This window comes from Anser brachyrhynchus, assembly GCF_964034855.1.
Source record: "Anser brachyrhynchus genome assembly, chromosome: 4".
Lineage (NCBI taxonomy): Eukaryota > Metazoa > Chordata > Aves > Anseriformes > Anatidae > Anser > Anser brachyrhynchus.
The window spans coordinates 7,944,996-7,961,930 of NC_137698.1; the positions used below are offsets into that span (position 1 = coordinate 7,944,996).

Consider the following 16,935-nt stretch of genomic DNA (forward strand, 5'->3'; position numbering starts at 1 on the left):
AAACTTTTCTTCCCTTCTGAGGTGTATTGGGTGTTTGCTTCCAGTAGGTATGACATCTGTGAGAAGAGGCTGGGGGATGCCCACAGCCAGTTGCAGCTGGCTCTGCAATGCTCTGCACTGCAGGACACAGATCATCTAATAATCAGATCTTAAAATATTGTAATATGACTTTTTCCAGAGTCTCCTTTATGTTATCTGAAAGGCCTGCATAGATCAGTTAAAGTTGGAGTATTTTTTCCTAGTCAGTGAAGTAGTCCTTAGTTCACCCATTGTGAAACATTGAAAGAAACCTCACTATAAAATATATACTATATCAAGTTGCATATTTTCCCTTAATAATTTCTAAATGCCTAGGAGCTGAATCTGTGAATAGCTGTAACTCTGTATGGCCTGAAGTTCTGTTTCAAAATCTGTTGAAATCAATGGAAGTCATTGTATTGATCTGGACCAGATTTAGGTCAGGGTTTGAGATATTTAATTGGGGTTGTTGCATAAGAAATTTTCATAACTTCTTTATTTTTTGCTATGGCTCTCTAAATAATTTTGGTTCGACATTGTTGTACAGTTTTGTTTAACCTATGAAGTTTTATTGTAGTCTTTTTCAGTTTTTACAGAAATTTATACTCTTCATTGGAAATTGAGATTTTTAAGGTTTTTGAAAATTCTGAAATTGAGAATTTAAGGCTTTTCATATCTCAAGCCTGCTGATGTATATCTGTAAATTTTTCAATAAAAGATCAAACTCGCCATTTGTATTTTTAAAATAGTTGGGTTTCCTTTTAGATGAAATTATATCTAGATCCTGATTTTTGGCTGAATACCAAATCATCTTATACTTGTTCTTGACCTTATACTTGTTCTTGAATAAGAAATAGGAGGGGCAGAGTGTAATATTATGATATACTCTTCACTTCAGAAGTCTTTCTTAGCAAGAGAGAAATTTTTCCAGTTCTACTATTTAGTTTGTTGCAAGAGAGAGGAATACCTTGGGAGTTAACACTATGTATTACGAGCGCAAGAAAAATATAATGAAGATGATGTTTGCACTTAATTTAACTAAAAAAGGGAATACATTAGTTTAAAAAAATGTTTGGAATAATTTTCTTTGAAATAAGCTAATATATTTGAGTCAAGTATTAGTTTTCAAGGAAGTTGTAACATTTGACTAAAAGTGCGTGCTGTGCTGAAAACATGCTGAAGAATTGCTTTTGTAGGACCATAAAAAGAAAAATAATAAACTAAGCTTTTGTTATTTACTTGTGTGGGAAAGATCAAGTTGTTTGTATTTAGTTTTGGCTTTTGCATTTTCATGGTGTATGTTATGACGGGAAGAAAATATTCTAAAATAGCTTCCTGTTGAGTACATTTTTTCACCACAGTTTGTGTTTCGTACAGCAGAAGAGGAAATTAAGAGCACTGAAAAGAGCATTTTATTTCTTTGTATCAGTTCAATGTGTTTTGAGGAGTAAAGCTTACAAAAGCTCTATGATAGTTGAAGCACATCTACCTGTCCCCACCCACGTACTGTTGATGATTCCTTCGGAAAATAGAGGTACAAAATCTCTATGTAATGGCCTACAATATTGAGCAAGTTGAGAACCTTTTCCAATCTTAAAAAAATATTCATTTCCTCTTAGGGATGTTCCTACAGCATTGCAATATAGTACAATACATAAATGGTGAAGTGTATATGTCTCTGAACGGTGTGATATTTGACAATACCAAATGGGATACCTCCAGGAGGAGTTAAGGCAGATGCATATTTTGATGGTATATGGCTTACATTGAGTATTTGTTTAAATGACTAGCATCTGTTATTTAGTAAATTAAAAGATCCAAGCGGTACTGAAAACTTTCACGTTTCTTAAATGTGCATGTATCAGCTGCTTACCCATGTGTACAAATACTTAAATCTGTATACACGGCATTCACAGTTCTATTAAATTATGCTATGGTTTTTTAACTTAGGTAGGATTTGAGGCACTGAGATGTAACGTTGTCTTGCACCTTTACAATATTGAAAGATTACTTTTATGGATTTTGAAAATAATTAACCATTGTTCGATGGAATCTGAATGGTTGATGGAACTGGAAATATTTGTACTTTCTACTTGCATGTCTTGAATACTATAGCCAGATTTTTTCTATTTCATTTTGATGTGTTAAGCTATAGATTCACAATGACTATGATAAAGACATTAAAAAATTATGCAATAAATAATGCAGAAGACAATTTAGCTTAATCCTGCAAAATACATGGGAAAAGTCAGAAGTAACTTTTTACTATGACAGTTCCTCAGTAATATTAATGAATGATACAGTCATTTGGAAGGCGCCTCATCTTTTTATGTCTAGTATAGATATTAGTAAAATTGCATTATATTCTGAATCAAAATGAGTTACAATTACATGACAGTCCTTATGCATTTAGATATTTGAAATTGATTTGAAAACTACAAGAGAATATGATTATATATTTTTAAAGAGCCTTCCACTGAAGAATTTCTATTCCTTAATGAGTATTGCATATCCTAAATGTTCCAGTCAACCTACTGTTTTGCCTAGTAGAAATAGACAACCAAGTTAAAATATACTAGGCATCCAGGAACCATCAGCCACACAAAATGTGATCGTGAAGTCATTTTTTGATTATACAAACAATGAAAATGTGAGGTCATTGGTATTCAGATAAATCTAATAGATGCCACCATCTTCGTTAGCTTCCAACTCTATATATAAAGAAAAACAAACAACAAACGAATAAAATGTAGAAACATATGGACCTGAGATAAAGAGGAAAAGCTTAAAAAAAAAAAAAAAGAGAAGGACCTTTTAAGTGATCCTTTTTTGTGTTGGTCTTCCTGGCATGTGGTGTGTTTACAGATGGTTCAAAAAGGTATACAAAGGCAGGGTGAACAGACTAAGGTTACTGCATCTTTTATTTGTGCTACAGTCACTCAGAAGCTTGTCGGATCATCTGTGTGGGCTATGTAGAGAGTACACAGTAGGCAGTACTCCATGTTGACTGTCAAAAATCATTACAGTGATCTTACTCATCAAGCTGTAGACAAATGGTGTTACGTTAGCGTTTAACCTTTATCTAAGGACTTGAAAAGTTGCAAAAATGCCAGACTGAGGACATTGTGATCCTGAAGTTTTAAGACTTAATATACAAAGTAGTAAACTCATGGCCTAATTTTGCAAAGTGTTGTTTAGCCAAATACAGGATTGGTAAATGCACCTATAAACCTTTCCTACATAATACATTAAAGTTGTCTTAGCTTCTGTAATCTCAGTCCAAGTTCCACTATAGTGAAACAAACCTATTGCTTTAAATGAAGTAGGATTTCATATGTATTTATTTATCACCTGTTTATATTATTTTATATTGGGCTTGATGTTAGATTCATTTATATAACATTATATTCATTTATATATATTTCATGTTATATATAATTTTAAGAAGTTTCAAAGTTAATTCTTTTCACAAGAAATAGTGGTGGTGTGTTTTTTTTTTTAAATGTGAAGTAGTCAAGTCTATTTCTGGGATGAGGGATTGTAGCCTATGTGTCCTTGTCTCCAGAGTTGGTGCTGTAACTACCAGGCTCGATTATCTATGTGTTGCTGTGTAGGCTTTTCTGTGAGGGTTAGGAAGAATGAGTGAGAGATTGGCACAGCTGGTGTGTAGTTAATGAAGAGTAGAAGCCAATGAACCAGAAAGTACCTGCACAAACTGAGCATACCCTCCCCAAAGCTATAAATAGGCAGAGGCCAGGACAAGCAGCAGGTTTTGTCCAAGTTGAAGCTGCAAGACACTGCAGGTGGACAGTGAAGGCTGTATGTGTTATATATCTCTTTGTTTTCTTTATGTTTTGTTAAAAATGTTTGAAGAAAACAAAACAAAAAACCACTACGTTAGAAAAAACACATTCCTGGCAGCATCAGTCTGGTACAGATTGTCACATACTTCCTGTATGTGACCTCGGAAGAGCAGGAATTGCTGGGTTGCTTCTTTTGGAACACAAGATGCCTGCCTGAATGCTGTATTTGGATCGAAGACTGATTTGCACTGATAGAAAAACCAAAGCAACCATTCTGAAATTGGTGAAATGATTTGAAAAGATGGTTTCGTAATGTTCTCTGTCGGTTATTAGATGTTTGTCATGAATAAGGGAAACATTAGGATATGCTGCTTCTTTCCCTGAAGTGCTTTAGGCAGAAGTATTTCTACTTGAAGTAAAACATACTGACTGATATGCTGTGGCAGATATGTTAACCTTTTGATGCTCCTTGATAATTAGCACATAAGCAGAATTTCAAAGACCTTTTTTCTAAAAAAACACAAACAAAGTCCGATGCTTTATGAGGAGTGGATGAGGGAGCAGGGTCAGTTTAGTTTTGAGAAAAGGAGGCTGAGGGGAGGCTTCATCACTTCCTACAACTACCTGAAAGGAGGTTGTAGTGAGCAGGGTGTCAATCTCTTTTCTCAGGTGACAAGCAATAGGGTACAAGGAAATAGCTTCAAGATGTGCCAGGGTGGCTTAGATTGGATATCAGGAAGAAATTCTTCATGGAAAGGGTGGTGTTGGGCATTGGAACAGGCTGCCCAGGGAGGTGCTGGATACTGGCTGGAGACTTGAAATTTATTTATTATTATTATTTTATTATTTATAAATTATTATTTTTTTTATTATTTATTATGCCAAGTTTCCAAGTGTTTGCTAATAGCTGTCTGTCACGTGAAGTGGAATGCCTGATTTATCTAAACCCTTTTATTTTGATTCTCCTCAGAGAAGAAACTTCCTGCTCATCTCTGTTGTAAGGTGGATAGAGTTGATGAAAAGTAAATTTGGTATGTCAGTTGCAGTTGATTATGGTCTTTCTTCGGAGTGATTATTTTTTGTTTCATTGGTAGCTACGTACATTAAGAAAGAAGCATTATTCAGGCTGTTTTTGCTGTCCAGTATGCCTGTTAGCCAAGATGCATTTTCCCTCAAATGATAAACAATTTGGAATAACAATGGTAAAACAAACAAACGTTATAACCTTTTAACAGCCCTTCTGTGGTCTATGATAAGACTGAAATTACCTTGTCCAGTATTCATGATGTTCCTCCAAAAAGGAAGCATTGTAGCAAGATGATGTACAAAAATAAGTCAAATCTTAATGTCAGTGTCGGTCATTTAAGGGACTTGAAGTAACTATTCTGTTTTAGTAGTGAACCTTTTTCAAATTATTTTAAAAAATCAGATAGGAATTTTGCAGTCCTGGGGAAAAAAGTCCAAAGTTGAATGCCATTATGTGAATTGTTGAGGGAACACTTCTTGTCAATTTCCTCAGTATTTTAGAAAGATAATTTCATGAATTTCCCCAAACTAGTTAAAAGCTTGTTTTTATTTATTTATTTTCCTGTTAAGTAAATGAAATATTACTTGTATGATAGAAATTTTGACTCTGTAAGGGAGCCAGAAAAGTGAAGACTTTTGGACACTTAAAATATGACTTTGCAGATGAGGTGGTGAATAAAGCTTTCTTCGATTATGCTAGTTGTACTTTAATAGCTACTGCATTCATTTTGACCCAGCACAATATATAATTAAAAGTTTTTTCAAATGACAAGTGAAGAAAAGGAAGCTTAAAAAGATGTGAATATATGAGTAAGTGTCTGATATGACACAGTATCCTTTCAAGGTTGTCTTCTGTGGAGAAGTGAGAAAGTAAATGCGAGTCTAGCAGCTTTCATAATTAGGCCATTGTCCATCACCATGAGGATGTCCTGACAAAGGGGTGATTTCAGCTCCTTTCTGACAAATGTCTCTCATGTATGTGGCTCAAAAACGAAAATTAATGTATTCTGTATTCAGGACCAGTGTTATTGCTTTGTTAACAAAACAAAAATTGTTCTGAGACAATCAAAAAATTGTTCTGGGATAATATTAAAAAAAGGGGAAAGAAATCCAGAATAAACAAACCTTTCTCCAGGGTTTATGCGTAACTCGCCTGTTCACCTAGACTAAAGTGCTGGACATTAGTCCTAGGCACAGTATTGAGTCCCCATCCTTTAGTTTGGGTGGCTAATATATCACAAGCCTTTCAAAATTTTTCTTCTTCTAGAACTTTAGTGAAACATGAATAGTTTTGAATTGCTAAGAATGTGAAGCCAATAACTTCCAATATGCCAGTAAAGTAATGGTAATTCTTGGCTTTATTTGTATAACAGACAGTTTCACTTAGCACAAATGAGACTGTAACTTAAGGACTTGTCTGGTTGGTAATGTGGATATGAATTATTCTTCCAGCAAATGAGAGGAGAAATTGAGAAGGCTGAAAGAGCTTTAAAGGGCTGAGTAACCCATTTTTTTCTTAGCATTTTATGTTATGTGTAACTGTGAAATTTAAGGAAGAGTCTTCTGAAACCAGTGTACCAGTGTGTCTGAGGATAGGCAAACCAACTAAAAAAAAAAGATTGAGAAATAAAAGCACAGGATTATTTTTTAAAATCCCTCAAACTGTTCCTCTTTGTTATACTTACTCTTTTTTTTTTTGTGTGTGATGTTTGTTTTTTACCCTGTTTTGTTGATTTCGTGCTTAAAAATGCAAAGTCTCTGGATAACTTCCAAATGTAAGATGCACATGTCAGATACTGTGCTTGACTTGCAAGACAAAAATTACTCTTCATGAAAAGTGAACTTGACTTTGCAATATATAGAATATATAACATTTGCTGGTTGCCCTTCATGTTTTTCTTTTTTTTTAATGTAGTATTGATTAATATATTTTAAAACTTCTGTATTGTGCTTAGAGCATTTTGAGAAATATGAATTGTTGCAAACAATATAATATTTCAGGAAAACAGAAAAAGCCATTTCAGCTGAATGCTGAATTGTTGTGCTGGAGTGCATTAAGTTTCTTATGTTCAATTGGCATTTTCTGTATTTATGTAATTTATGGACGTTGCCTCTTGTCTTATCTCTGGATACCAAGAAGAAAAGTCTGGCACTGTCTTTTTTACTTCCCTATATCAGATATTTATATACAATAAGATCCCTGTGAGTCTTCTCAAGAATGGGAAATGCAAGGCTCCTGTCAGCACTTTTCTCCAGCTTGTCCAGGTCCCACTGAATATGGCTGTTGGGTGTACTCTTCCTGATTTTTTTTGTTGTCTGCAGCGTTGCTGAAGGTGTGCTCTGCCCGATCTTGCATGTCATTAACAGAAGATGTTTAACAGAATTAGCCCCATAACCACCCTGTGGAAATGACTGGCCTCCAGCCGGATGTTGTGACACTGGTTGCAACTGTTTGAGCCTGGCTGTTCAGCCAGTTTTCAGTCTTCAGTGGCCAATCTATTCATAGATATGAAAGCATTACTTACTCTTGTGGTTTAATCCTGGCAGGCAGCTGAGCACCCACCAGCTTCTTGCTCAGTCACTTCACAGGGAATTGTGTGTGTGGTGGGGAGAGGTGCTGGGAGGGGAGGGGAAGGTGAAAGCGCAAGAACTCATGGGTTGAGATAAAGATGGTTTACTAGCTAAAGCAAAAGCTGCATGTACAAGCAAAACAAAACAAGAAATTCATTCACTATTTTCCATCAGCAGGCAGAAGTTCAGCCACTTCCAGGAAAACAGGGCTCGTAATACATAACAGTGTTTTTGGGAAGACAATGTCATAGCTGCAAATATCTCCTCTTCCTTCTTCCTTCTCCCCAGCTTTTATTGCTGAGTATGATGTCACGTAGTGTGGGATATCCTTTTGGCCAGTTTGGGTCAGCTGTCCTGGCTGTGTCCCCTCCCAGCTCCTTGTGGAGCTTCCTCCCAGCTTCCTTGCTGGCAGGGCACCATGAGAAGCAGAAAAGTCCTTTGCCATGCGTAAACACTGCTCTGCCACAACTGAAAGAGCAGCGTGTTGTCACCACTGTTTTCATCACAAATCCAAAGCATGGCACCATGCAAGCCTCTATGAAGAAAATTAACTCTATCCCCGCCAAAACCAGGACAATGTCTTCATAACATAGAAAACGAAGTCTGCCAAGATACAGGTTCAGAAAAATCATTTAGCCAGTCCCTTACTGGAATTCATTTACTGTGCACCATCATACAGGTTGCGTGTGAAAATATTGATTCAGAAAACATAAGCTCTCACAAAGGATATATGTAGAAAATTATTGTACATGCAGAGTATTTTTTTTTCCTGTAGATTTAGTAAAAATATGTAGCTTTGTGGTTGTATAATTAAAGGTAGTGCTGGCTGATAGCTGCATCATAGCACGGTGACATTATGCAGTTAGAGAAGACAGCTTTTTTTCCTTGAAGTTATAAAGAGGTTCTGTAGCTGAAGAGTCCAGGTTAAACTTATTTAAGGTGTTTGCTCCTGCCCTTTGTCCCTCACTTGAAATTGTTATTTTCTGGATCGTAGCAGCGGTTACTGTGGAAGCTGTAACATCATAAACATGGAATTAGGCCTTCATGGAGAGTAAGAGTCAATATAAATCTAAAAGGAAATACATTTGCTCATACACATTTTTTTTTTTATGACACAAGTACAACAGAAGGAAATAAAAAGCAAAGGCAAAAAAAAAGAGTTGTATTTAAATGGAAGTTTTAATGTCCGCAGGGAACTCTGAACTGTTAGAGCTTGGTGTACAAAACTTCAAATATCAGTCCAGCTTTATTAACATTTTTATTTATAGTTATGTTGCTTTGATGTTGATTAAATTATTAATACCAGAACATAGTGCTAAAGTTTTAAAAATGATGAAAGGGTAAATGCTTTATCTTTACTGAAATAATTAAATATGAAATAAGGAAGTTCATCTCATAAAATAAATGTAGCAAGTTCTACAATTAGAATGAAATGAGGTATTCAGTTAGAAGCTATGGAATAAATAGACAAACTATATTTACCTCCATATTGAGTAGAAGTTACACATCTTTCAAAAACAGCCAACTTACTCCAAGAAGAAAGGATGTTCCTACTGCCGGTCATTCACAGCACGCCTGTGCAGGCTAGAACAGGTGAAAGAGAGTTGGGTCCTTGTGGCTTGCCAAGACATTCCTTGAAGAATATCTTTGCAAATGGTGTGTGCATGTATACCTTCCTGCCCTTATATACAGGTGTGTTTCAGAAAGCGTGTGAGTTGCTTCTCCATATTTGATGATTAGCACCGAGAATGAACAGACTGATACTTGTAAAAATCCTGCTAGCGATAGCCCTAAGATCTGGCATGGTTTTTAATAGACACTACTTGCAAAGTAGGAAGCTCTTGCTTCCTACCAGTGTTAGCAGGTTGTTTTGACACTAGGTAAAAACATTACTGAGTCCTTGATCCTGTCATTTGCCTGTTTTTTTTTTAAGCAGTATTGTTATTAGTTGTTGTTATTATTTGAGCAGTGTATATCAAAGCATAAACTAGTACTAGTGTATACGTGCAGGTTTCAGTGTGTTGGTTCATTCTAGATCCCAAGTAACATACCTTATTAGGCACAGGGGGAAGAGAGAGAGAGACCCTGACTGATGAGGTCCGTGGATCTTCATCTCATCTCTCATGCCTTATTGTCTTCTAGGCCAGTGAGAAATGTATTTTCTGCCATTGGCTAGTTTCTAGATATAGTTCAAGATGCATCAACACCTACCCAACATTTTGTTGCTGGAGATTAACCTATGGCTGTAATTGATAATTTGTACTCTCTCTCAAGAGAGGTGTTCATGAGATTCCCTCATCTCCTAGTGCTGCAGTCTGCTTCGCCACATGCCTAAAATAACTAAGAATAGAGAACCGCTCATACAAAGCCTCTAAATAATCTCCATTACCCATTCAAATCACTTCAGTGGCATCCTCCCTTAATGAGTTGTTCGCTGGCTCTCTAGAGTCATCCTTGTCTTGAAAATGGTCCTCCATGCTTTTCTTCTCAGTCTAGCCAGTTAGGTATTTGCTCAGGAGGTGGGGATTTTAGAGCAGCTCAGGGGTAAAAAGAAAACAAAGGATGGCTTAGAATTTTTAGTATTAAGAGGCAGTGAATTTTGGTTATTTGTGAATTTGGTTATATTGTGAATTTGGTTATTTTGGTTATTCGTGTATGATTTTGGTTATACTTCTTCTTTATATATATATATTTATATATATTTTTCCCTGCTTGCCAAGCTTTCCCACGAGTAAAGGGAAAAGCACCATTAGGTAATGTCCGTGCTTCCCTAGCAGCTGAAAATGTGTGGATGTACAACTGTTACAGCATTGTGTTATAACTTGGTGTTTAAGAATATATTGAGTAAATTCTGTGTTGTTTCAGATAATAATCAGATAATACTGATATAGGAATTTCCACCACCATATCTTTGAAGTCAAAAAATTGTATGAAAAAACACGTTCAGTATAGGCCTCCTCATACCATGCTGTCTAAAAGAAAGCAAGCCTCTTTTCTTAGTACGACGTTTAGAGACAACTTACTTCTGAATGGCAAAAACACACCAGGTGAGTCTTTTTATTTTTATTTTGTATTTTTGTCCATATTATTTTATTTTATGACAACTGGTTTGCAGTGATGGTGGACTCATTTAGCCATTGGTTTTTCGGTGGGGCTATTTCAAATTCTAGGTTTTGTCTGTCTTTTGATTCTGGGTTTTGCTTTCTTTAATTATAGACTTAGTTTCCTGCTTATGATTGGATTGGATTTTATAGTCAAGCTTTCTGATTCATTTTTAGTGCTAATCTAGGTCTCAGTTTGGTTAACAAATATAATTCAAATGCAACATGTGTTTTTTCAATGAGATAAATGACTTGGAATTGCTTTTAGAATCTGGAAGCTTCAGATAAATAACAATTCTAAACCATGTCTTAGAAAAAAGTGCAAATCCGCTTACGAAACCACTACTGATGTTTGTATCAGTTTTATGGTTAATATTTCATTACTTAATGTATTGTACTGAAATGTAACGCTTTTACCCACAAGTGTGTTGTGTGAGAAAATGTATTGTTTTAAGAAGTATCTTTGTTATGTAGGATAGTTTGAGGTGGTAAATTGATTTAATAACATTGCAACAAAGAGTTAAAACTGCAAAAGTATTTTAGGATATCCTAGAAGTATATCATCAGAAATGATCAGAAAAGATTTTTTCTATAATTGCAAAATGAATTTCAAACACAACATTTCCTAAGTGTTGTATTCCTAGAATTTAGGGTGGGTCAGCCTGATTTTGGAACTTACCTCTTTTTTCTTTTCTTTTCTTTTTATTTGGATTAATTTTTAGGACGTTGCAGGTTGCAACATTTTGCAGGAAATGTTGAAATAAAGCAAGTTAAATAAAAATTCCACTATGAAATCATACTTGTGATAGAGTTGGTAATGAAATAACAGAAACTTGTAAATGAATCGAAATATGAATCTTTTTTTTTTCTGTAGTTTCTCTTGAAGGGGCCAAATGTTGCAGGGACATAATTGTTATGAGAAATAGTTCCTCAGAAGCAATCTGATGTATCTTGGTATGCTTTTCAAACAAAGATTTTTCTGAGTGTCAGAATGTTTTGTGCCTACTCAGGCCTGTTTTTAAATGAAAAGAATCAAAATGAAATAGGAAAATTTAATTCTAAAACATCAGTTAAAATACCCAAAGTTACTAACTGGCAGAGTGCATAGGTACTCAGCTTAATATTCGAAAGTTGTTGTGACAAGTGACAATGAACCAAACTTTGATTTGGTGTTTAAGATCTATGATTTGGAAATGTCTAGTAAAAAAACCAAATATGGTTACTTAATGTGAGGTTTGACTTCTACCATTCTTGGTTCCACAGTACGTAGAAGATTGCAACATATTCTTTATTGACAGGTCTTCCCCTGTCAGTTTCTTGATACTAGCTAGAGTAAATTTAGACCAGGACAATGTGCATTTTACTTTTTATCTGCTTCTGTGGGGATATTTTATTTGGTATATTTTTTTCAGTAATTGTTTAGAAAACAGGAGCAGGCATCCTGTAGATTTCATCATGAAAAGCACTGTCTAGTAAAGAATTTTCATTTACTGTACTGAGTTTTCATTCAGAGCTTTGCAAAAGATTTTAGAGGGGGATGTTTCTTAAAAATATAAAAATTAAAAAACAAAGCAAAACCACAGAAAATCAATGTAAATTTCCAATGAATTTCCAAATGTTTATTCTGTAGTAACTATTAATAGAATGTGGCTATTTGTTAATGGGCTTATTAAAGTGTTTTTTTTTTTTGAGGAAAAAAGTCAGCTGAAAAATAATTGTATTAATAAACCTCATATTAGGCTAGATTTATTATCATATGTATTTTATCTTCTGTTCCATATGTGTTTTATACAGTACTGAGTACAGGGCAGATACTGAGTAGGGCTGACAGAAAATGAAGTACTGTGCTACATCAAAGTCTGTCTTTTTCACAGAGAAAAATAGTGAATCTTAATCAAAATATCATTGTTTTTCTAGGCACAGTCCTAAAATAAATTACTTTAGGTAGCAAACAGAACTTACTTTTAAAATTAACTGAACATATCACATGCAGGTAGTTCTGTCCACTTTTTTTTCAATGACTACAAGCAATACCTTTGATATTAAAGTCAGTGTTGTGTGAAAACTAATTATTTCTTCTCTATGCTTGTTGGATTGTAATAGTGTGCAGTCAGAAACGCTTGAGTTTTTAAAACTGTTCAGTTCTTTGACTGTTCCATTGTGTGTATCCTGAAGTTTTTACTAGGATTTTTATTATGTTAATTGGTCTTTTCTTAGGGAAAACTTCTTTTGTACTAAATTATAGTCTTTTTTTAAATCACGCTGGTTTCCCTCTGTTGAGTATTCTGTATTTACTCTACCAGAAAGAAAAACATTGATCTGTTCAATTTGACTCAGTGTGTTTAAAACAGATTTGAAAAGACTTCCATTATTCAAATCAAGATTCACAGAATTAAATAGTACAATAGAACAAAATTAGTTTGATTCCTCTGCAAGCTTGATTCTTCCATTGTTTGTACACTAGTACAATTTGTAGAGAAAGATCTTTATCTGACATATTACTTTTTAATCCATTAATTAAAGTATTCTTGTTTATAATAGTGCTTATATATTAGGACACTTTTGTATACAACTCTTAAGTTCTCTTTAACTAAAACCCACTTATAATGTTTGCTGTTAGACCTTTGTATTTTTGTAGGTTTTGTGCCAGAAAAGAGAAACCAGTGAAAAATTAAGCAGTACTGAAATATTTAACAATTAGTTACTCCATAAAAACCAGTTCTAAGTGCAAAATTTTTATTAAGGGAGAATCAGTCATATACAAAAGCAGAAAGAGTAGATTATTTTATAACTCAGATTCTGACAGTTTGCATTTTTTGACAAGAAATGAAAGTCTGTTAAAAAAGCTATACTGTCAATTGCAAAAAAAAAAAAAAAAAAAGGAAAAAAGGCCCGCAGGTGTTAACAAAAGTTTTACATCTGTAATTTACACAACTTTAAAACTGCTAGAAATAGTGATACCCTTGCTAGTAAAATATATAAATATATATATATACATATAAATTTAGCATAGTTTACAGGCTTTGGCTATGCTTGTGTGTTTGTTCTCTGCCAATGTGCTTCCTCTTCCACTACTTTCTCCATGTTTTGAACCAGTTGGACAATTTTGTTCAAATTAAACACAAGAAAAAGTGGTAGTATAAAAACTACATTTCTATTGTGATCATGAGTGTTGGTAGCCAGGTAGAAGAGAGAGAATCCTAGTCCCTTGCTGCAGTAGAGGATACAGTGAGAGTTTACACATTAGTAAAGGAATCTGCAAGGCAGAGAGATTTTGTGAATTCTCAGCTATATGAATAGCTTCAAGAGTTTGTTTATTAGACATCAAATAATTCAACCATGTAACGTGAAGCTATAGGAAACCAGGTATCATTAATTCTGTTGCTTATGGAACAATTAATCTTTATAATGTATTGAAATAATTTGTTCATGAACTACTAAAATATGAAATTGAAGAATATAAATTATAAGAAGTGGAAGGGAAAGCTGAAGAGGAGGAAATTTATTCAAAATCCTACTCAAATATAGAGCATATATGTAAAAATTGTTTACCTTCAAAATGTATTTATTTTTGAATTACTACTTATTCACAACTTTTTGTATAAAAAATCTTTATTGAAAATGGATCCCAGGTTATTGGCCTGTTCTTCAAAAGCAGGAAGTCATAAATATTAAATCCCAAATTTGTGTATTTAAATACTCTCAGCATTTCCTTTTGATATCTGGTGATGGTATGCTTCAGTTTTCAGTAACACTGCACCTACTGAACAGCCCAAGCACTTATTGTTGCACTGTAGTTTAGAGTATTTCAAAACCATACTGTTTTGAGGTGAATCTCCTGATATTCCCTTGTTTCTTCACAGTAACTGTTTGGAGCACAGTATGTTATCAGAGTGCTTGAACACTTTGCATAATTTTTGGGAAAAAAAAAAAAGAGCTGCAAGTATTCTTCATCTATTAATGGGCAATTTGTCCACAGGACTGCATTAGAACTAATTCAGAGTAAAATACCTGACGTGTATAGAGTGGATGTTGACTTCTCAGCATCAACTGTTGTGATTTGTGAATCTTTTTCTTTAGGGTTGCTCTACCTGTAACTACAGACATAGCTGGGGTAGCTGATTGTCTGAGGACAAGTCAAAATCAATTAGGGCCTGAATTCTAAAGGTATTATTTACTTTCTGAGAGTACTTCTCAATGATAATGTCCCTGGTGTTGCTTATTTTTACCTACTTTTCTTTTATATTTTGAATGTTGCAAACAGAGACCCAAAATTTGTATCAAGGTATTTTTGCCTTTTAGTAGATGTGAAAACGTAGAATACAAGTTTCTTTTGAGTTTATTTATGCAGTTCTCTACTTATGCAGTCCCAAAGAACCAATACTACTCTGAAACCAGTTGTGATCCTCAACTAATCTTCAAGGACAATTCAAAGCATCATTTTGGTGAATGAAAAAACATGGATATAACTCCATGTTGTTCCTCTAAAATTGGCAACATCTTATGTGTCTTTAAGCTATGCTTGGTTTGTTTAGCTTTTGAAGGACACCATATGACTAAGATGTATAAGGGAGCTCACGGAACTCATAGTTACCTCCTTGAATCTGCTCTGTTAGCTCCAGCACTATTTCTGCCCTAATGTCTCTGACCTCCTTCCTCAGTGCAATATCAGCAGACTGCTTACAGAACCAAGATCTTAAAATTTCTTTACTCTTCTTGGGGGACCTTTTGAAATAGCTGGTGTACTGTGTGGCTGTTGCTTTGTTTAATATATAAAGCTAAAACTTGAAAACAGCTGTTAAGCATTTACTTATTTCCAGATGTTACATGCACTTCACTGACTTAATTTTAAATATGTTACAGTAGCAGTACAATTGCACCTTCTAAAAAAGAAAGTGAACATGTCTTTTTCTTGCTGTCATGCCTGAGAGCACAGGGGTTTTGTGATTGTCTTTAAGTAGTAGCTGAGCTAGCCGAAGATAGGGACAAATAGAATGTATGTGCTTGCAGTTTGCAGTTACTGGAAGCATTGAATTTGCTAAAACTGCTTTTTCTACTTATGAGCATTTTTTTTTTTCCCTTCTGCAGAAAGTAGAAAGATTTAGAGTATTTTAGATGCTCATAGGTTTGCGGAGGACCATAAACTGATAAGTCAGTACTATCAGTCTTTGTGCGTACCTTTGATGAGTCTTAAAAGGCAGGTACTTGTTTGTGTCAGTGTAGCAACTTCTTTACATAATAAAAATCTCTGAAACATTTCTGCATCTGTAAGTAAGCATCTAGATGGGCCTGCCATTTTATCAATCATTAGGGAGTTGAGAAAGAAAATGTAGAGCACTTTTTTCTTGGAGGCTGTAAAAGTAATGGAGGATACATTTTATTGATCCACCTTCCAACAGAAGACAAAGGAAAGATAGTTTAATGGTTTTCCCAGCAGTGGATTGAAATGAGAGGAAGAAATGGCAGGTGGACAGAGGGATCAGCAGTTTTAGTTCTTGCAAGAATATTATAGGCTTCTTCTGTGACTTTGCGGACAGGCTCCATGTCTTGTTGCTTTTAACAAGCCTGGCTTTTTAGTCATAACTGTCGTAGACTTATACATAATACTATCAGAGCTGTCACTTCAGATGCTTGTTTGTTGGAAATTCTTCACTTGAATTTTGACTCAGTCCTTCCCTATTTAGTTGATAAAGTCTAATTAGGTCACAGAGTGCAATGATTACAGCTGTAGTGTGTTCGATTCTTTGTTTGTATTTTGTTTAAACTTCAGTTAAGTAGCAAATTAAGAATAAAAAGGAAAAATATCTTTACATTTGGGAAGATACTTTACTAGACCCACTTTCCCATTTCCTACGCATGAGGAAGCTTTTCTCTACCTTTTACAAATTTTGAGATTTTTGGAGCCTGTAGAGTTAAGTTTAAAAAAAAAATAAAATAGTAGTTAAGGACTGCAATGCTAATCTTGTAAGAGTAGGCTTGAGTTGTCACCAAGGCAATATAAAAGCTATCAGTTGATGATAAAACATTTTGAAATAATGAGGCTTTTGAGTATAATCATGTAATCGTGAATTCTAAGAGTCGCTGACTGATAGAGCAAAGTGCCAGCAATGTATTACAGAATGAACTAATCCAATAGGACAAATAAAGCTGAAGATTCATAATGGGATTATTACTGTAGTGTATTGTCTAACATTTATGAAGATAGTTCAGTATTCACTTAAGCTCTTTGAAGTGCATTAGAACTTCTAAAATAGCTGGAGTGACAACAATCTGCTTAAAATCTTGAATTTTCCAATATTATGGAAATGGAAAGGCAGTGTTATTTACTTATGTATATCTAGCACATTTCAAGCTGTGAAAGCATTGTGTTTTGTCTCTCTGGTATTTCGGAAATCAGCCCATTTTTCAGATCACAA

At 34.6% G+C, this 16,935-nt stretch overlaps 1 protein-coding gene across 4 annotated transcripts in view; it reads left to right on the top strand.

The window, feature by feature from the left end:
* LOC308193890 (uncharacterized protein) overlaps positions 1-16,935 on the top strand; it is a 430,978-nt gene that overhangs the window by 132,135 nt on the left and 281,908 nt on the right. The window contains exon 7 of one of the 4 annotated variants that reach the window (XM_080588993.1): positions 4,792-4,852. The exons of the other annotated variants lie outside the window; for them this stretch is intronic. Within the exon in view, the coding sequence (XP_080445119.1) occupies positions 4,837-4,852 (16 nt within the window). The 5' untranslated portion in view covers positions 4,792-4,836. The remainder of the gene's footprint in view (positions 1-4,791; positions 4,853-16,935) is intronic. 4 annotated transcript variants of the gene reach the window in all.